A 21910-nucleotide genomic window follows, 5' to 3' on the forward strand; every position below is an offset into this window, starting at 1 on the left:
CTTCAGTGAAGGCATGCCCAGCAAGAGATGGTCCCTACTCCAAAGAGCGTACTCTGTGCTTTTAACGATGATTAGAATGGAAAAACTGAGCCCGTGGCAGTAATACTACGGGAGTGCCCATAAGTGTTCCCATACTCTGGTACAGAGAGCAGAGTGATATAAATGCCCACATGGATAGATGTGGCTTCTAGCATCCGTATAACTATTTATCATACTGAGACAAATAGGTTTTTAGCACTAGCCACGCGACAATAAGCTATGCTCCGTTCTACCTCACATGGCATTCACAAAACCACCAAGTGAGGTCTAATTCCAGAATCACAGCAATTAGAGATGGAAAATACCTACTGTCATAAATATAAAGGGAAGGGTAACAACCTTCCTGTATACAGTACTATAAAATCCCTCCTGGCCAGAGGCACAAAATCCTTTCACCTGTGAAGGGTTAAGAAGGAAGAAGCTCAGGTAACCTGGCTGGCACCTGACCAAAAGGACCAATAAGGGGACAAGATACTTTCAAATCTGGGGTTGGGGGGTTTAAGGTTTAGGTCTGTCTGTTCTGTGTGCTTGCCGGACACAGATCAAGGAAGCAAGTAATCCAACTCCATTCGAATTAGTAAGTACTAGCAAGGGAATGTGTTAGCTTATTTTTGTTTTGGCTTGTGATTTTCTCTGTGCTGAGAGGAAGGTGTATTCCTGGTTTTCTTTCTGTAACTTTAAAGTTTGGCCCAGAGGGAAATCCTCTGTGGTTTTGAATCTGATTGCCCTGTAAGATTATCTTCCATTCTAATTTTACAGAGGTGCTTCTTTTACCTTTTTTCTTTATAATAACGTTCTGTTTCTTTTAGAATCTGACTGGGATTTTTTTTAGTGTCCTAAAAAACCCCAAGGTTGGTCTGTGCTCATCTTGTTTAATTCTCAAGCCACCCCAGGAAAGGGGGTGTGGGGGCTTGGGGGGATATTAGAGGGGGGGAGTAGGAACTCCAAGTGGTCCGTTCCCTGATTCTTTGTTAAATCACTTGGTGGTGGCAGCATACCCTCCAAGGGCAAAGAATTTGTGCCTTGGGGAAGTTTTAACCTAAGCTGGTAGAAATAAGCTTAGGGGGTCTTTCATGCAGGTCCCCACATCTGTACCCTAGAGTTCAGAGTGGGGGGGGAACCCTGGCACCTACTAAGTCATCCTATCTCTCCCCCAGCACTTTCCTGGGGAGGCCATTGCACCATCCAACAGATCTTACCAGTAGAATATGTCACCTGATACTCAGTCTAGACTTTTCCTTTGTTCAATTACATCCCAATACTCTTATTATAGTTAGACCCCTAGAGACCACACTTAAGAGTTACTCTCCCTTTTTGGTCTTTCCACCTTACAAATATCTGCAGACAACTATCATGCATCTCCATAGTTGTTACTTAACCACGCTAAACCTGTGTGTGAAACTAGCAGGAATGGGGGTCTCCAGTTCACACACACACACACATCTGAATGTTCCCAAGCCACAGGTCATGGGGTGGAGCACAAGGGCCAAATGTGTATATAATGTCTGCATGCATGTGTGTAACCCTTCTGCCCATCAGAGTTGGCAGAAACAAGGGCCGGGTTCAGTATCTAGGGGTTCCATTCCAATAACACAATGCAAAACTGGCTCAAGCCCCCACCCAGTGACCTGGGACAAATATATACCACCCTCGCTGGGCGCCTCCAAGAGGCAATACTTCCCCCTCTCGCAAGCACAGAGTCTGAGTGTAGCAAAGCCTTTTAATAACAGAGAGAAACAATGTGGCATTACGTTGGGGAAACACCACCAACAGGATTCGTAACACAACCCATGAGCAAAAAACCCACCCCAAGCAAATAGAGCCACCGTTCCACCCAGGCGAAGGGGGAAAGGACAATTCTTCTGCTACCAATGTGGTCAGGATGGACACAGTGTTACCAAGTGCCGTAATGAAGAAAATCCCTCCTTAGTGTATGGAAAGCTGAGGATCAGTTGGGAAAGATCCGGTAGCTGCCAGAGGGTCTGGGGACGGGGACCACCTGCAGGATTTGAAGATTCCCCCAGAAAAGACTGTCCAGGTGGGATCCCCACAGGACCGATAGGGCCTCAAGCAGAGGTCACGGTGAGCATTGAAGGGGTGGAATGTAAAGCAGTGCTTGACACTGGATCTCAAGTGACTATTATATTTCAGTCATTCTACCAACAGATGCTTAGGCACCTGCCTATACAGCCACTGACTGGCCTTGGCCTATGTGGCCTCAGCATGGATGAATACTCCTACCAAGGGTATGTCATAGTGCACCTGGAATTCCCAGAGGAGGTGGCTGGGGTAAGAGAAGAGGTAGACACAGCTGCCTTAATATGCCCTGACCCTAAAGGGACCTGTGTCTGTGTCTATGCTGATAGGGACCAACTTCAGCCTCTTCAAGGTACTCGCGGATTACTGCAGAAGACGGGCTGGGGACCAGTACCTCAATACCCTGATGATCCATATGCTTTGTGCTGAAGCCTATATCAAAATTGAGAGCACTAAAAGGGAGACATCTGAGCTACTGATTGGGGCACTGAAGTACGCGGGCACACCCCCTTCGTAGTGCCTGCAAGGACGGAGCAAGAAGTGCTTGTCATGAGTACCTGGCTGAAAGGCAGTAAAGGGACGTTAGCAACGATAGAGCAGCCAATGGGAGGAAAGCTCCTGGAAGGAGTGCTGGTCCCCAGTGGAGTCATAACCCTGCCTGCTGAAGCCCAAGACAAGGTGACTATACTGATAGCTAATGAAACGAGTCGTGCTGTTGTTGTGAAGCAAGGACAAAAGATAGCAGACCTCTTTGAGCCTGAGTCGATTGTAAAACCCCAGTGTGAAACTCAAGTTCCGGCAATAGACCCAGCAAAGTTTGACTTTGGAGATTCACCAGTGTCCGGAGAGTGGAAAGATCGCCTGAGGAAGAAACTTTGTGAAAGATCCAAAGTATTCTCACTGCATGAGTGGGATGTGGGATGTGCAAAAGGAGTAGAGCACACTATCAGACTACATGACTCTTGACCTTTCAGGGAGAGATCTAGGAAGATTGCTCTCTCTGAGATGGAAGATGTGCGACATCATCTTCAGGAGCTGGCTGCAAATGGCATCATTACAGAGTCCCGCAGCCCATACACCTCACCCATTGTGGTGGTCCGTAAAAAGAATGGGAAAATCCGGATGTGTATTGACTACTGCACCCTAAACAGCCATACTGTGGTTGACCAGTACATTATGCCTCGAGTCCAAGATGCCTTAGACTGTTTGCTGGGAAGCCAGTGGTTCTCTGTGTCGGATCTTCGAAGTGGATACCAGATCCCTCTGGAAGAAGAAGATAAGGAGAAGACAGCCTTCATCTGCCCATTAGGGTTTTATCAGTTCAAACGCATGCCCCAAGGGATTTCTGGAGCACCTGCCACATTTCAACGTCTCATGGAGAAAGTTGTGGGAGACATGAATTTACTGCAAGTGTTGGTTTATTTGGATGACTTGATTGTGTTTGGAAGAACCTTAGAGGAGCATGAAGAAAGACTTCTTAAAGTGCTTGATAGGTTGGAGGATTATGGTCTGAAGCTTTCAACTGACAAACGCCATTTCTGCAGAACCTCAGTAAAGTCTGTGGGTCACATCATGTCCCAAGAAGGTGCGAGTACTGATCCCGATAAAATAGAAGCACTCACTACATGGCCATGTCCAAGTAACTACAGAGAACTCAAGACCTTTCTTGGATTTAGTGGCTACTACCGCAGATTTGTGAAAAACCATGCTACGATTGTAAAGCCTCTGAATGATCTTACCAGGGGATACCAGTCCAGCAAGAACAAATCTAAGAACAAGAATAAGGGGAGGTCCCCATAGCCTCCTGTGCAGCAACACTATGGCCCCTTCGAACCATTTGGGCCACGGTGGGATGAGAGATGTGAAAGGGCTTTTCAAGAAATCATTACTTGCCTAACTCATGCTCCAGTCCTAGTCTTTGCTGACCCAAGCAAACCGTTTATCCTGCATACTAATGCCAGTTTGGAGGGTCTGGGAGCAGTCCTGTACCAGGAAGTGGAAGGCAAACATAAACCCGTAGCCTTTGCCAGTCGAGGATTGTCTGATAGTGAAACTCGCTATCCCACCCACAAGCTGGAATTCTTGGCCTTGAAATGGGCCATCACTGAGAAATTTCAAGACTACTTGTATGGTGCTCAGTTCCAGGTGTGGACAGACAACAATCCGCTGACTTATCCACAAGTGCTAAGCTGGATGCTACAGGGCAGAGATGGGTGGCTGCCTTGGCTAGCTATGAGTTCAGCATTCAATACCGATCAGGGAGAAGCAATGTAGATGCAGATGCATTGTCCAGGCGTCCGCAGGCACCAGAAGTTGCTGTGATACCCACAGATGGAGTGAGAGCTATTTGCAGTGTGAGTTGCCGAGAGCCAGAGGCCCGTGAGAGCCTTCATGGATGTGTTGCAGAAGCTTTGGACCTGCCCCCTGAATGCGTGCCTTCTGCTTCAGTGAACTATATTGCATTGGACCAATCTCCCTTGCCCATGCTCAATGCAGCTGACTGGCAAGAAGCCCAGCTGCAAGATATTGACATTCATGATACACTACTGGCCAAAAGGGAGGGGCAAAGCCCAGCTGCGGTTGTCCCACCTAACCCGGAGGGTAAACTACTATTGAGAGAATGGACCAAACTAAAACTGATCCAGGGAGTGCTACACCGAATGACCACCGACCTTTTACAAAAGTAACAAGCACAACTAGTGCTGCCAAAAGAGTACAGAGCCCTGGCCATGAGGGCCCTGCATGATGACTTTGGGCATTTAGGGATGGAGAGGATCCTGAAACTTATTCGTAGTAGGTTCTATTGGCCCCAGATGGCTGAAGATGTTCGCAAGAAATGTGAGACTTGCGCTCAATGTGTTCAAAGGAAAACTCTGCCCACGAGGGCTGCATATCTCAAGAACATCACCAGCAACAAACCTTTGGAACTGGTATGCATTGATTTCTTGTCTTTAGAGGTAGACAGGAGGAATGTTGGGAACATTCTAGTAGTGACTGACCATTTTACACGGTATGCGCAGGCATATCCCACAGGTGATCAGAGGGCCACCGCCGTCGCTTGAGTATTCAGGGAGACATATTTCTCAGTCTATGGATTCCCAGCCCAGATACACTCGGATCAGGGGCGGGACTTTCAGAGTCACCTTCTGAAGGAGGTGCTGAGGATAGCGGGAATTAAAAAGTCTAGGACAACATCTTATCACCCACAAGGTGTTCCTCAGCCAGAGAGGTTCAATAGAACCCTGTTAGATATGTCGGGGACTTTGCAACCAGAGCAGAAAACAACCTGGAGCCAACATGTCGCATTTCTGGTGCATGCCTACAACACCACAAAGAACGATGCTACAGGAGTCACCCCATATCTCTTGATGTTTGGGCGAGAACCAAGATTACCCACAGACTTGTGCTTTGGTGCATCAGAGGATGGAGATAGTTATGAAACTCATCAGCAATATGTATCCCGACTAAGGGAAAAGCTGCGGGATGCCTATCACTTAGCTTCATCTGCGGCTCGGAAGAACACAGACCGCAACAAACATCGATATGATGCTAGGGTACGTTTGCAGGAGCTCCAGCAGGGGACAGAGTCCTGCTGCGGAATTTGGGTATTGCTGGCAAACACAAGATAGTTGACAGATGGAAGGCAATACCTTACCTGGTGATGGAAAAACTGGGAGACCTGCCGGTCTACAAGATCAAACCTGAAGAGGGTCCAGGGCAAATAAAGACAGTGCATAGAAACCTTTTGCTCCCTGTGGGGGAATTGGTAGGCACCCCTTATGAGATGGACCACAACAGGGCAACCGGGCAGGATAAAGGTGCTAGACCAAAGCCACCATCCAACACGGACAGCGGGCCCTCTGCAGCTAACCTACCCCTATTCAGCACATCCGAGAGTGAGTCTGAGGAGGAAGACACAACCATGGTGTATCCTGGAATGGAGACAAGATTTCAGTCTCGATCAGCTGAACCAAGAGAGATCTCCCCCTCCTCCGCCCTAAACCCCATGGCAGAGGTATTTAGGCCCGTTACTGGCACCCCTGTGGCACCGATGGGACCCGCCTGTGATGATGCACACAGATTACTGGACAGTGGAGACATCCAGGGGGAGGGGGCCCTAGTCACGTTGGACCTTCCATGGTCAGAACTGGAAATGCAGGGACCTATACCAGTAGCCGAGGGATCCTCAAAGGAAACCTCTCCAACTGTTGCTCAAGAAGATGTCCTGCCTACCCCTGCAACAGAAATTCTCAATAGACGAGATAGGGTAATAAGACCAGTAAAACGGTTAACGGCTGGAACGGCTCATGGGACGGCTGGCAGAACAGAATGGCTGGTGGAGTGGAGCAGTTTGTGGGATGTCTGGAGTAGCTCATGGGGCGGCTGGCAGAGCAGAGCAATTCGTGGGACGGCTGGGGGAGCGGAGCCCTATGGAGAGGTGGGGCAATCGGCTTTGGATTGCCCCTTAAGGTGCCCCTTAAACCCCCCCCCCATCTCCACCCAGGTTGGGAGGTAAAACTCTGCAGATAAACTTTTGAACTCTGGGACTGCACTGACCAGGGACAGACTTTTGGGGTGTTGGACTTTTGGGACTTTGGGTGATTTTGGGTTGCTGGACTCAAGAACCAAAGGGAAAGGACACACCCTAATTTGCTTGGGGTGGGTTGTTTGTTCATGGGTTGTGTTATGAATCCTGTTGGTGGTGGTGTTTCCCCAACATAATGCCACATTGTTTCTCTGTTATTAAAAGGCTTTGCTACACTCAGACTCTGTGCTTTGCCAGCCATCCTGCAAACTGCTCTGCTCTGCCAGCCATCCCGCAAACTGCTCCGCAATATATCTTCAGGCTACCCCACTACTTAACACAACACTCAGTGATTTCAGCTTGTAATAGTAGAGCCTCAGTGCTGGTGCACCATTGGCCCAAAGTGAATTCAGCTCAACAGCCTGTAACTAGATTCCTAATGGAATCAAAATTAGCCCTGATATTCCACCGTAGAGAGAGGAGGAAGTGCAATTAGTATATAATACCCTCCCCATAGGGCCCATACCACCCAGTATTAATATCTATCCCCAACCTCTCTCCATTCACTGGGTTTTGGAACCCATGACCCTTGTCTAGCGAGTGCTGCTTAGTTGATGGTGAGTCCCTCCATCATAACAAAAGGCCAAGTACAGTTCCACTGTCCTTGATTCACATTATCAGGATAATAACAGTTTATTCCTGCCCCAATAACAGAGAAACTGGGGCTCCTACAGCAGCCAAAGTGACCATCTAGGCGGGGTGGGTGTGCCTATGCAAATGAGATCAGCCCCTGAAGTTCTTTTCCACAACCCACCATGACTCGCCACCAGATGTCAGGGTAGAGCTCATCCTGACTCTGCTTACATGTGAATGGCAGTTCATCGGTGCACATGTGAGACAATGCAAGCCAGTATATCTGGAAGCATGTCTGGGTGCAAGTATAGATGTGTGGCTGTTGTGTGTGCACGGGAGCACCAGGGAGTGAGAGCAAAGGTATGTGCTTTGGTGCATCCATGCAAGTGTTTGAACGAGTGGTTGTGTTCACCTCTCGGTGCTAGCAACATTCATCTCTGCGCGCAAACGTGCGTGTGACAACATTGCTGAGCACGCATGACTGCGTTCAGGACAGAGAGGCTGGGAACGTATGCGAGTGCACGACGCACACGTGTGCTGAATCAGAGATCTGCTCCTGCTGTTTCCAGGACTCCCCATGATGCACATATCGTCTCAGGGGGAAGCTGGAGCTGTGTAAATACATTTATGAAACAAACCATCATCGTGGCTGGAAGGGCAGGGGATTAACTGCAAATCATCCTCAATCTCGCTCATTCACTCTCCCCCTTCAAGCTGGAAAACTCCTGCCTTTTCTCAAGCAGCAGCTTGTTCCATCCAAACTGGTGACATTAAGTGTCTGAGGCAGCTGGTCTCACCCCGGACACACCTAGGAAAGCAGGCCACTTCTCAAACGCTGGCTTCCTAGGATAGTTACCGCTGTGCTTCAGAATACAGAGCTCCTTGCTGCACGGGCTTAGCTCAGCCCTGACTCTCCAGAGAGCACCTCATCTACTACTAAATGAAGGCCCAGATCATGCGTGCCCTGTAGAGAGACTTAACTGAGCTAGTCTCAGTGGTTGCAGTGGGCAAAGACAAACCTGTCGGAGAGAGACAAAAGCCCCAGCCCTGTTGCTGATTACATAGCTAGGGAGAACTCATTCCTGCCCCCTCCCCCCTTGGATTTCAGACAAGGGGCTCGGATCAGCTCTCACTTCATTCAAAATGGTTTGCCCAACCATACTGCGGTGCCTCCACCAGACTTTACAGTGATAGGCATCCTACAAACCCCACAGACAGACTGGGTCCCCGGTGCTGGCTCGCTTCCTTCCCCACTGCGAGGCTGAATTGAGAGACTGTTACAATTTGCTAAATATGTTCCCAGTATTCTTTTTACAGGTAAGCGGTGGCTGTAGTTTCCACTGGGATGTTACAGGCTCATGAATGGGAGGAGGCAGTCAGCATGATCGCGAACAGGAGGAGAAGTGTCCACAAGAGCTGCATTCCGCCTTAAGAGATGGGCAGGCGCTGGGTCGGGCACTTAGAAGGGTGCCCACGGCGAGATGGAGCACGGGGTGAAAAGTACAGCCACCCTGGAGCCATAAAGCCTTCAAATTCCTCCTGGCCTGCTGGGCATTTTCTGCTGTGCAGGGTGAATGCCGCTGAATACCACCGAGGTCCTGCCGGCAAAGACAAGGCCTGCCCTTCCTGCCAGACAGCAGAAAGGTATGGGTCCAGTACTGTAGGGATCCTATGCCTTGGAACGCCCAACCGCAGAGGTAACTAGTGAATTTGCAGGCGGTGAGGGGCAGGGGCGTTGTCTCCTCAAACCAATCATACGTTGTTAGCCTAAAGGGCCGGTAGAGTCTAGCAATTTATTGTGAGGAGGAGGAAAATTGTGTGATTCCCTGATTCTAGTCTTGCCTTTTTCAGTCAAACATCCCATCCCACATCTCACCCTCCAAGACAAGTATCTGGCCTCCAACAAGCTTCTTCCATAAGAAGACACACACACCCCGAATCCAGCCTGGAGCAAACACCCCTGCCACAGCCTCACCTTGGTCAGCAGTTAACCACACATGACACTGCCGCACAGTAAGTCTCTCTCCACTTTTGTGTCTCAAAGCTCATGGCTTTGCTGATGTGGTCAAAAGATTTCTGGGAGCAGCACAGGAGGGCACAGGGCTGGGCAGGGAGGGGGTTAGTGGAGGAAGGAACTTGCAGAAAGTTGCCGCACGCACTTAGTAGAGGGAATAAGTTAGGGAGAAGGGAAAGGGAAGTGAAGATTGGGAGGGAGTGATACCTATTCACAATAGTGACCGCAGCTCGTGCAGCTACGGGTGGGGTGGGGAGATGGGTGCTGCCTACAGCGGTCCCATCCCCAGATCCATCCAAGGTCAGAGAGGAAGCTGAGGAAGCCGTAGGACTTTAAATGCACATGCCTCCCAATGGAAATGCATTGTAAGGGGCAGCACAGATGTTTCAGGCAACCCAGATAAATCCCAGTTTAACCCTTTCGGGGCCAGTGGATCTAAGTGCCCCATCCCCTCGGGATGTACATCATTTACATTACATGCGTTTCACCGCCAAGAGAGCCAAGAGCGAAGGACTTGCCGTTCAGGATCAGACCTTGGCTCCACCTGCTCAAATGTCTCCTCAGTAAATCTCAGAGCTTGTTAGCCACACAGTTGTCCAGTTCTGGTGCCCACAATCTCAGATCACGGGAGACGCTGCTGGCAGAAATCAGGACCATCCACAAATTTGGGGTGACCCTAAGTGCTTTGGATCCTTTCGAACCAGGCAGCAGATTTTCCCCAGGTCCTCCCATTTTGGAGAATTTGATCTTGCAGCACAAGAACCAGCCGGCAGGGCTTCCTCCCCATCACACACATGATCCGGTCCAGTGGTAACAGGCCAGCACACCTGAGCCTCTGCATGATTACATGCCAATGTTACACGGCAATCCAGTGATGCCCCAAACAGAAACTGGGATTGCTTTTACCCTTGCAGGTTAGACTCACGCAATTCAAGATGAGTAGCAACCCAGCTAGCCAACCTGGTGGCCAATGCAATACACTGTGCATTGAGCCGGAGCCCTGTGCTCGTCTTCTCGCTCACTCAGGCTAGCAGAGGGCAGGGAAAGCTGTGGCACCGGAAAAAAAATTGCTCAGTCTCTGGATGAGAGGAGGCAAAAAGAGTGGGAGGGAGCTGCATTGCTCTACAGTGACCCCTGCAGGCTGATTGAGGAATGTCACCGACAGGTTTCCCAAGAGAGAACTGTCCAATCCGAACCAGCTGAAGTGGCCTCTGTTACCCAAAAATATATACACAGAAGGTGTTGATCTCTCGGTCTGTCAGCTGGGCTCCCCCTCACCCTCGCATGCACACATCTGGCAGCAGCACAGCTCCCTAAAAGCCACTGGCCATGGTGCCAACAGCAATATTAATTCTTAGTTGCCTCACTGTCTTGTTTATCTCCTCCAAATAACAAATCTGACTTTAGACAAACGTCTGGAACAAACACGTTGTTTCATATGTAATAGGTGAAAGGGCAAAGGAGGATTTCTTTTCCCCCCAGCTCAACTGCAGACCCTTTCCCACCAAATTGCTGTATCTGGCTGGCAGGCTGGCACTCCCATATCGAGAGAGGAAATTCCCCATTCAAAGGTCTCCTCTTCTACCTCATGCCCATGTACGCAACTGCAAGCTACGACCTCCAACACAGATAAGAGAAATCATCACTCAGACGAACCCACTCCAGCCTGAAAAGGACAGAGATGCCGAACTTGCTCTGGGACTTTTAAGGATGGGGGAAAAAAAATAAGGAGGAACTAGGAAGGTCGCTTGGACCAGCGACAAGGGCCAAATGTGCAAAGCCACACACAGATAGAGGGCTTCGGGTAGCACCTTGAACGCTTGTGGTGCATTTTAGACACACTTCTGTGCATGTTCGCTGCTGCCTGGGATCCAGGAAGGGAACCCAGCTCAAAATGGACCATAAACCAGAGCAAACTATTTTCACTGAAATTCAAAAAGTAAATGAATAGTGTTACAATGAAGGTAAAGTATATTAGGATTTTTTTAATTTTTAGATTCAATAAACTCAGGGATTAGTAAATATAGGGACAAACCCTGAGGTCCCTTCTTGACCCACAGCTAAGGACATTTCTTTTTTAAAACTACAGGTTAGATCTTTATCAGATATAAATCAGTGTCATTTCACTGGCTTCTCACTTCTAGTTACACAAGGCTCACACTGTGTGATATTTTTCTTAAATCCCCAGTTTCTGAAGTCAAGAGATTATATGAAAATCTCAGCTTTCAGGTTTTTTGTTTATTTAAGTTTCTAGCCCTCGTGACTGAGGAGAAAAGCTGGCAAATGTGAGTCCTAAAAGTTCAAAACCCATAAGCACCCCCAAATTTGTTCAAGGTCTCATGATTTTTAAGTCAATTTCATGACTTTTGGCAACCTCCTGAGTCATGATTTTGAATGGCTGTGGGTTGGCAATACTGTAATATGGATCAACTAAGGATCTCATTTTAACCTGCTGGTGTAATTTTAGGCCCCAGTTCCACTAGGTATTTAAGTATATGCTTAACTTTAAGCACATTAACAGTTCATTTTAAATCAGTAGGTGTACTTACATGCTTAAAATTAGGCACATTGCTTAAAAGTACCTTGCTAAATTGGGTCCTTAGTTATTGCTCGACTCCCCAAAAATGCTGAAACTAACCAAAATAGCATAAAGCCACGAACAGTGATGAGGAAAGGAAAACGTCTTCAGTTCAGATTTTTAAACGGAGCCTGACGATCTTAAGGGAATGAATTCTTTGTGATGGGAAGAACTAAACAGGCATGAGCAGCAAGCAGAAAGGGACGGGGGAAATAGCCTCCTAAGGAGACAGGGATGAAAATAAATTCCATTGAGCAAGACTTTCATCAGCTGAATGAGCAATCTGGTAGAAGGCCAGCAGATAGATGGAGCACACAACTGCAGCAGCAGCAGAAAAATCAGAAAGCCAATACTCTGCCCTGACGAATAATAATCATGAGCACTTATGCAGTGCTTTGTAAGGGAACCCATTCAGCATTAGTAATGAGCTAGATGGTAAATACTATTTACCTCATCTTACAAATGGGGAAACAGAGAGAGAGAGGGGCCAAATTCAGACCTGGTAAATGGCTAGAGCGGTTAAGTGGCGTGCCCATGGCAATACAGAGTAATGAGTCAGAGCAGGGTCAGAAGTCCCTGTCTGCCAGTCCCATGTTTAGCCCACTCGACCAGTGGTTCACCTTTTTCATCCAGGGCTCAAAATCCGTCCATGGCTTCTTGTCAGGACCCATCGAAAGCCCAGAGGGTCACGGCAGAATCCCGTAGATGATTCTGGAGGCAGACACCGGGGGAAATAATTGAAGGAGTGAGGGGGCTGATGAGGAGACTTCTCTATTGATTAGACCAGAGGTGGGCAAACTACGGCCTGTGGGCCACATCTGGCCCGCGGGACCCTCCTGCCAAGCCCCTGAGCTCCTGGCCCAGGAGGCTCACCCCCAGCCCCTCCCCTGCTGTTCCCCCATCCCCCGCAGCCTCAGCTTATTGCTCCGCCGGCACAATGCTCTGGGCGGCAGGGCTGCAAGCTCCTGGGGCAGCTCAGCTGCAGAGCCCAGCCTGACCCGGTGCTCTGTGCTGCACGGCGTGGCTGCCTGTCCTGGTGCAGCCGCACTGCCAGCCACCAGTGCTCCAGGCAGCGCGGTAAGGGGGCAGGGAGCAGTGCGGGAGGTGAGGGGGAGGTTGGATAGAAGGCAGGGGAGTTCAGTGGATGATCAGGGGTCGAGGATGTGGATAGGGGCCAGGGTGGTCAGAGGGTGGGGAACAGGGGGGTTGAATGGGAGCAGGGGTCCCGGGGGGGACAGTCGGGAATGAGAGGAGGGGTTGGATGGGGCAGCGGGGGGCAGTTAGGGGCAGGGTGTTCAGGGACAGTCAGGGAGAAGGGGTGGTTGGATGAGGCAGGGGTCCTGGGGGGGCGCAGTCAGGAAGAAGAGGGGGGTTGGATGGTGCAGGAGGTCCGGGGGTGGTCAGGGGACAGAGAGCAGGGGAGGGTGGATGGGGCAGAGTTCGCCGGGGGGCCATCAGAGGGCTAGAAGCAGGAGGGGTCGGATAGTGGGCGGGGGGCTGGGCCACACCTGGCTGTTTGGGGAGGCACAGCCTCCCCTAACCAGCCCTTGAATACAATTTCAGAAATTCGATGCGGCCCTCAGGCCAAAAAGTTTGCCCACCCCTGGACTAGACCATATTGCTCTATGCACTGAGCAGTCATGAGAGGCTGTTCTCTGTTACAATGAAACTCAGATGAGAGCAGCATTTGCCTGCCTTTCATGGGCTAAAAAGTAGACACCCTTCTCGTTCCCCTACCCAGAAAACAGTGCTTCACACCAGAACAGAATTAGTATTCCAGATACAGAGTCATTTCAATAATATTCAGGATTAAAATAATAAATGTGTTGATGTTACAGTAATTCAACAATTACTGTGTTGTCAATAAAGTTATTCACTGTTGTCATGGTGTCAACAAAAAGTGATTGGCTAGAACCTGTGATGGATGCATCAACGCTATGAATTTTGTGCCCCTTGGGCTAGGTATTTCAACCTGTCACTGATTATTTGCATTGCAGTAGCACGTAGGCGCACCACTCAAGGCCCTCGTTTGACAGGCATTGTATAGACACACAATGAACACACAGTCCCTGCCCCAAAGAGCTTGAAATCTAGGCTTAAAAACTAGACTCGTAAATTGCACCAACTACATGCATGCAGTGGTGCCAACAGTTAATTGTGGATGGAAAAAATGCATCTGTGTGATTTGTGTGAATAAAAAGAGTGCTACGGCTGCACATGCAAACTCATTTGGACACAATTAGCCATTTTGCTCCTATCGCTGTATATTTTTGCACACCCGGTTACCTGCATCTTATTTATCCCATGTACCTAGGTACAACTTCATGGCATATTTTTGAAAACTGGCCTTCTGTGGTTAGGCCTAGTTTTTCCAGAAATGATCTCCAATGCAGTGAGCCCAAAACTGGGGTGTGATGGTTCTCTGCATACCCAGGACTGTGAGTCACCTTATCATCTTCTGCTTCTAGAGAGTGGGAGGCTTACCCTTACCCGTGGTCACTGGGTATTAGCTCCCTAATACCACCAGCTTATTAACCATTCAAACACTCTCCTCTGGGCTAAGCCAGCCCTGCCTTTGCCCTGCAGATTACCAAGAAGTGCACCCCCGTCGCCATGTCCCTTTGAAGCATTTCCCTGTGACTCCCAACCCCTGACACCAGCTACTCACAGAAATCCCAGATCCTCTGTGCCTCAGTTTACTAGGTTTCCCTTAAACCACCACTCGTAATAATATACAGCACTTGTAACGAAACAAAGGAAGGTTTATTTAAGAAAGAATAGCAATTCCCCTAGAAACAAGAGAGAGTGATGGAAACAAATGAATACAAAACAAAATCAGAAAACAAACTAGGGCCTATACATATTAATAGTTACCTTTCCTATCTAATACATGAGGCTTTCCCCCCAAAGTTCAGTCTGTTGCAGAGCTGGCTGGTTTCACAGGGACCAGGATCCAAACGTACACGAAAACACCCCTGTTCAACAAGATGTCTCCTCAGTGAATGGATCCAGAGTGCCTCTCTTCCCTCTGTGTTATACTGAAACATTCATTTGTCTCTATTCATAGGCAGGGCAATCCCCTTTTCTGTTGTAATGGTCCTTTTTTACCTCCAAGTGGCTTTGCCTGTTTGCAGCTGTCTGATGTTTTTCCATTGACTGTTCTGGGATGGGGCAATGGTAGACAATTGAGCCTGGAATTACCTCACCAGCTAACTAGGGAGAAGCGGCAACTTCCTCCTTCATGAACAGGCTGACACCAAGTAATATCGTTCCCTTGGTAATCCTTTTAACCTTAAGACCACAAGGGCATAAACTTCCATATAACTACATTATTCCTTACATACCACATGTACACACGTAACACTATGATTATGAATATCACTAAGTTGCAAGCTTTCAACAGAGACCTTACATGTTACTCTTTATGGATAAATACCCTGTAAGCAATGTACTTGATGTACTGAGTTTGTCAGGTCTGAAACGACACTTGTTAGCAAAGAACTGGGGATCATTTGCCAGTGTGTCATGTTGGGGTACAAATAACTGCACTCATTTGGATATCTAACTACCTGCTTCAGGGGTTCAATTCTGGAGGCCTCGTTGAGGCCCAGCTAAAAAGCAGGACTCTTGGAGAGGTATGGTTCTCTCTTACTCCCTCACTTGGAAAATTTCAACAGAATGCTGCTCACAAATTTAAACTCCCTTTCTCATTCCTCTAGACACCCTCCCCGCCCCTACAGAGTCTGTTCTACAGCTGACAGTTGTAACAGAAGATGGGTCCCACACTGTAAAATTCAGATCTGGCTTTGCCTCTAGATTTCTAACACTCCATCGAGGTATTGAGGGTTTTGTATTTCACGTTTCAAGTTGGGCCTCCTCGCTAGTAAATATGGTCACATGACAAAGGCAACAGGTGAAGCTGTATGGGACAGCTCAGTGTAAGGAAGGAATGGCCACTTGCATAAAGACACCATCTTTAGTAGGAATAAAACCCAGAGCCGCCAGCACTGACAGCACAAGCAGCGCCAGAGTAGTAATTCCATCAGCTGCTACGGTAGCAGGTTCTTATTCTCAACGAAGCCAGCCACTAAAGCAACATGACCAGACACACTAAGCCCATTTATTACATTCCGTACCATTAGTTAGATCCACAAAATGTTCAGGGGCTCTACTCTGAGAAACATCCAAAAGTTTGAGTGCCAATCTAAAAATCTTTCCAAACTTCCTGAGTCTGCAAAATTGGGCTGGAAATCAACTGAAGAATGGTGTGAGTTGCAAGATTTCAATACTGCCTGCTTCCAGTAGCGCTAGAAATGTAAGAACAGTCCGTTCCATGGTATTAGGAACTTCCAGCAAGCATGTGAAGTGCAGAAGCGCAGGACAATGTGCGTGGAATCAGCTAACCAGATATATATATATATATTTTTAAAGCTCAGAAATTGCTTGGTTTGGGTTTTGGCTGGAGGTCAGATCTTATTTTATCCGAAGTGATTCACTCATCCTTAGTCTGACAACCAGGGACCTGATATTACTGCCATTCATGGCAAAACTCCCACTAACTTCACTGCCAGCAGGACTGGCCCCTTAGACTTTCGAAACAGCCTTGGGTGAGTAATTGTAACCCAATAATACATGCGTCACGCACGCAGCAAAATGTGCACATCAGGAAGCTGAGGAGATGCTGACGTGTGCTCTGAGAATGGGGAGCTCAGAGGGCCCGTTTGCGACCAGCTGCTCCCAGCATGTGCACAGGAGCGGGTGTGGGGTTGGGGCAGGCCCCAGACACCAGGCACAACTCTCCAAACCACAGGGACTCCACGTGTCCCCAGTGGTACCTTTCCCAAGTCAACAGCCGCTAGAAGATCTATCCAGACACACAAAGGATAGTATTGTGTACTCCATGAAACAGTGGGGAAGGGATGCTGGCCTGAGGTAAAATCCCAGCCAGAGCTCCCCACAGTGGTTCAGCTCCACATTGTCCCCAGTGGCCATTAAGGCACGTTGAGTCCAGAGTGTGGAAAATCTGGCTTCGTGCCCACGCACATTTGTGCCAGTCATTGTACTAGCAACTCCGGCAAGTTGCAATGCCACTTGCACAGGCCTAAGTGTCAGGCTTTGGAGACACTGAGATTTAAAGGCCGTATCAATAGGCCTTCAAAAATGCAAGTTGCTTGTTTGCGCTGCAGAACCTTGGCGCTTGTGTGAATAAAATGGCTGCTGATACCCTATAGCACCAGTTTCTGTGAACACATATGTGCATCCTGAAAGCCTATGGGGCCCTCTTGGTTCTCAACGTCTCACCTGCAGCCCCAGAAACCCTGCAGGTTTCGGAATTCAAGTTTCAGAAAGAGAGAAAGAAAATTAAAACAAAAGGTGGCTACCGCCACACAAGGCCCAAAGAAATAGTCCTGCACACTGCCCACGCACAAAGCGTGTCCAGCATGGGATCAATCCGCCACAATCTAAATGTCCCTATTGCCTCCTAACAACTCCCTCTCCCCCCCACACCTCAAAAACAACAGAATCCACAATCCAAACTGGAAGAAGTGAACGGGACAAGAACGTGGAGGAAATATCAGCCCCATTTCTCATAAAGTTGCCACCAATCTAGCCAGAGCAACTATGCAGTAGCACAGATGCATACTACAATCTTCCCCTGTGTAATGCATACAAAAGACTCCACTGGAGACTGGGGCATAGCGCCCTCCCCCCCCAAACCAGGCAATAAAGGCTGCTACTTTTCCCTGGTCCTTTCTTTGATTTGCGGCCAGATTCTGCTCTCACCTACACCAATGCAAATCCAGTGAAACTCCACTAATTTCAGCAGGATTACTCCAGATTCACCCCCAGTGTCCTGAACCAGAACCCGGCACTTTTTGTATTCTTCTCACCATGGCTCCATTTTTATTTCACAGCATATGGTTGATAAATTCCTCCTTGCCTTTTGCAGAGGGGGCTTGGATATACATTGTCCTGAGTTTTCAGTCCCTAGCTTTCCTGTACAAACTAAACAAGGATATAAGCAAGGTTCAGAAAGCCTTAGGTCAGTGAAGTGAGCCAGGCTGCAAAATCCAGGTCTGATTCTGGCCTTCAGATACAGAGAAAGAGAATTGCAAACATACTGAAGCGAATGGAGCTCAGAGCTAGTTATGTTTACACAGTGCCTACCACAATGGGGCTCCAACCTGGCTGAGCTCTCTAGGTGCTACTGCAACATCAAAGAGGTGTGATACAGATACACGCACCTCTGCTAGGCAACTCTCTCAGCACTCAGACATGCACCTTATTAAAAATATTACTAGGCTAAAAGACCAATATATATGTTTCTCCACCACACACCCCTTCTATATTATATCCTGCCTTGGCAAAAAGGCAGGCCTGCCTTCAAAGGAATGGGTCTTAATAACGTTAATGCAGTACAGGCCAGTTCCAACCCTGCCTGGCACTCTGAGCAGCGTGAAAGGCAACTGACCCAGTGCACAGAATGCTGAAAGTTAATAGCTTTATTATCCCTGTTATTAATTAGCTGCAGCATGCCAAAAAAAAAAAAAAGACATGCTGGGAGCTTTTCTTACCTTTAGCTGGAAAGGCTGGATCTCATTCAAACTCTGGTCCCTGAGCTTTTTGGTTAGGATCTTCAGCATGGTATAAATCCAGGGAGCGAAGAAAGGGTTAAGCATGCACACCCGCACACATCTACATCTGCTGAGCTGCTGCAGCTTTGCTTGGAGGCACTCAGAATAGCTTGCATTCAAGCACCCCCCCAGGTACACAGACCTCCTAAAGGCGGCCAAGCTTCAGCTACCCTGATTTCTGCACTGCCCCTCCCCTTCCTCCTCCACCACGCTCTGTCTTTTGGCCCTCACTTAAAAAAAAATCCCTTTTCAACACTTAAAAAAAAATGAAACTTCCCTTCTTTCTACAGGCTGCAGAAGGAGTGAAGGTACCAGCTGGCAGGGCTCTGCAAGGGACAGGAGACATTTGGTGGAATATGTTTTTATTAAGAAATGAAAAAGCTGTTTAGCAGAGGCCCTGGGCTCTGCTCATGGTAATGGTCTAATATGCCATCTCTCTCTCTCCCTGATGCCTGCTGCTCCAAACAGGCATCCTCCCTCTCTGCCTTTCTCTGTCGCGCCCCTCTTTGCTCTCTTCCCCCCCTCATCCACGCTCCCTCACACACACACTGACTCTCTGTTTCTCTCTCTCAGTCTCTGTGTCTTCCAGCAATGTGAAACTTGTAACAAACAGAACACCCAGCCAAGGCTCCCATTGGCCAGTCAAGGAGGACTGTGTCAATTTCAGTGGGCCGGGCTTCCATTTAAAGGGAAATGGAAGGGGGCAGAGAGCCACCCCCTCCCCCAAACCACTTTGTGGGTCCTGGAGTGGCAGAATAACAGGTCTCCCCCCCCCCCCCCCACACACACACACACACACACTCACACTATAAACCTTGGAAGGGGGATTCAAGAGAGATCACTTGCTGTGTAGCAGAAGGAAGTGTTTCTTATTAAAACAAAAAAGAATCAAGGTGGGTTTCTACTAGCCTTACCCCTGCCCTCCTCTCTCATACACAATCTGATCCTGCTGTACAGGATCATATGGCTGCCTGTGTTGTCCTATGGCAACTACTGAAAAACGGGGGAGAAGCTGAAATCCAGGAAGCCCATCAGCTCCCTGAACCCCCCTAAGTGCACACACAATGTCTGGCTTTCCCTTTCCAGCAGGGACTACAAGGCAGTGAGGGCAGGCAGGGGTGAGCCCACGTACCAGAATACTGGAAGGTAAGAGTATCCTCTGCTCATGAACTGAGACGTTCAGAGTGAGGATGGCTTTAGGAATCAGTAATGGGATATGGAGTCTTTCACCACTGGTTTGAATCCACCCATATAGTGGCAGAAAGTCCTCATTAACTAATGGGCACTGAGTGGTCTCTGTCCAGTGGGCAGGTGTATCCATCACTATAGGACACCCTTGTTAGCAATCTGCTCACACAGGAGAAGGAGGGAGTGGGCCACATGAACTGACCTCCTGGAATCTGTCTATCCAAGTCAGATTCAAACCCATGACCTAGCACTGAAACATTCCCTATCTAACCCCTCAGCCATCCAGGCCCCTTTGGGAAAGGCACCGCAATGACAGCCTTGGAGACAACTCTTCTCTCCGCAGCGCAGGTGCAGTACGGGTAGTGACAGCACCAACTTCCCCCACACAACGGTGCCAATGTGTCTGCAGCGACCCGGGGTTGTGCAGGTTCCAGGAGCCATATGCTTCTCAGCCTTGCTGGCGACCCTGCCAACAATGGTACCAGTGGTCCTTGGCCACTCTGAACTAATGGTCGGCCACCAGCTCGTTTCACATAGGCTACCATGTGGCCTTCGGGATCAGTAATGACAAAGTTATTTCAGTCACTCCCAATTTACACTGAATTTGAACCATCAGTTTGTAGGTGAAAGGCCCCATTGCCCGCCCTTCAAGCCAACCAAGCCTTTCAGCCCCCCTGTCCCTGGGAAAAGGAGGTCTCAGCTAGCGTAGGAATCCCAAGGAAGGCTGGCGTGGTTAACACGTCAATTCTCTGTTCTCAGCCAAAGTGCCTGTAACAAGATAAGGCAAGAACTGATAATCTGCTGGCTGTGGAGAAGTGAAAGAATGTTTTAGCTTCGCAAGAAAGGGACTGAGTTCAGCTCCAGTCAGCAAAGCTATTTTTCTTAAAGGGCCACCACACTCCCTGAGCCTACATCACGAAGACACCCCCTTCATCTTCCAATGCTGCTTCCTTACAAGGTGCTGGGAGTGGAGGACTTCAACACTTGCATCTGGTATCGTGTACTCAGAGCATACTCCACCTCTATCAGACTACAGGCCTGATTGTTTCATTTTCAGTGGATTTTCCCTATGTCTCTCCAAGAGGTACTCCCAAATTACACCAAAGTGAAATCAAACTCAGACCCTATAACTATGCCTCAGCAAATATCAGGAGACTGTCTAGATATCTCTATCTATGTGTTTCATGTACACCGGAACATGGGTGTTGGTATATCAGATCAGACCATAGTTCCAGCTAATCCAGCATCTTGCCTCCAACAGAGGTTAATACCAAATGCCAGACGAAAACATAAAACCTCCACAAAGCTGTGAGATATTATGTCCTGTTGGGCAAGGAATTATCCCTAACCTCCATTTGGAAATAGGCACATGCCCTGACGCATGAGGATTCAGAGCCCTTCTAATGTTGTTGTTCTAATGAGTGTCACTGCAGAAGTTCACGCAGGGCCAGTTCCTGAGGCCTTTATTCACTCCATATTCAGGCACTGGAGACGTGTGAGCTTTGCCTAAATAAGGAGTATGGGCTGTAAAATATGACCCGTAAACCTCAGTCAGCTAAAACTACAGGGTTTGACTCCTTTCCTGTATTTGAGCAACCCCTGGGACCATGCCAGGCTTGCTCACATTTCCTACCAGGAACCAGGACAGGCGCGTTCCAGAGCCCACTTGTTTGCTTCAGGGCAGAAGAGGGGATAAAATAACTACCTAGAACACAGTGCCATTCCAAAGGGCCTGCAGGTTGTGATAGAACCTGCCATCTGACAGGCCTGCAGCTGGCAGCCTCTGTGTAAACCCGCATAGACCCAGCGGAGTGCAGAATAGCCACCATGAAAGTGACGTGACAGGTCCAGCACCAGTGGAATCTAACACGTTTCCTGGATTGGTGCTGCTAACAGAGCATGCAAGAGAAAACAACCGTGAAGGGTTGTGATTGTGCCAGAAACATGAGCAGACCAATAATAATTATACTTTGTATTGAGGCCTGATTCTGCAGCCCTTACTAACGCTGACTAGCACAAACTCAAACAAGCAAGCCCGTTTCGGACTTACGTTGAGCAGTACATCTCACTCAGTACATCTCAACATCTCACATCTCGCAGTGCTTATGCAATACCGAGAGACCCCGATCGGTGGCGGGCAGGATTGAACCTGGGACTTCAGTCATGAACCTCTACTGCATGAACTAAAAGCCATGTGGCTGTTAAGCAGACTCATTAATCTCTCTCTCTAAGTGGTCTTGGTGCCACTACATGGGAGAGAC

The 21910-nt window shown here is 48.6% G+C and overlaps 1 protein-coding gene across 3 annotated transcripts in view; it reads right to left on the reverse strand.

Annotated features, from left to right (window-relative positions):
• LOC125633741 (uncharacterized) overlaps nucleotides 1–19046 on the reverse strand; it is a 76098-nt gene extending 57052 nt beyond the window's left edge. Inside the window, exon 1 of one of the 3 annotated variants that reach the window (XM_075127042.1) lies at nucleotides 18402–19046. Coding sequence is in view for 2 of the 3 variants with exons in the window: in XM_048843443.2 (XP_048699400.1) it covers nucleotides 18402–18506 (105 nt within the window). In the remaining variant the exon portion in view is untranslated. The remainder of the gene's footprint in view (nucleotides 1–18401) is intronic. The other 2 variants (XM_048843443.2, XM_048843442.2) reach the window with 2 other exon arrangements.
• Nucleotides 19047–21910: the final 2864 nt, after the last annotated feature.

This window comes from Caretta caretta, chromosome 3 (genome assembly GCF_965140235.1).
Source record: "Caretta caretta isolate rCarCar2 chromosome 3, rCarCar1.hap1, whole genome shotgun sequence".
Lineage (NCBI taxonomy): Eukaryota > Metazoa > Chordata > Testudines > Cheloniidae > Caretta > Caretta caretta.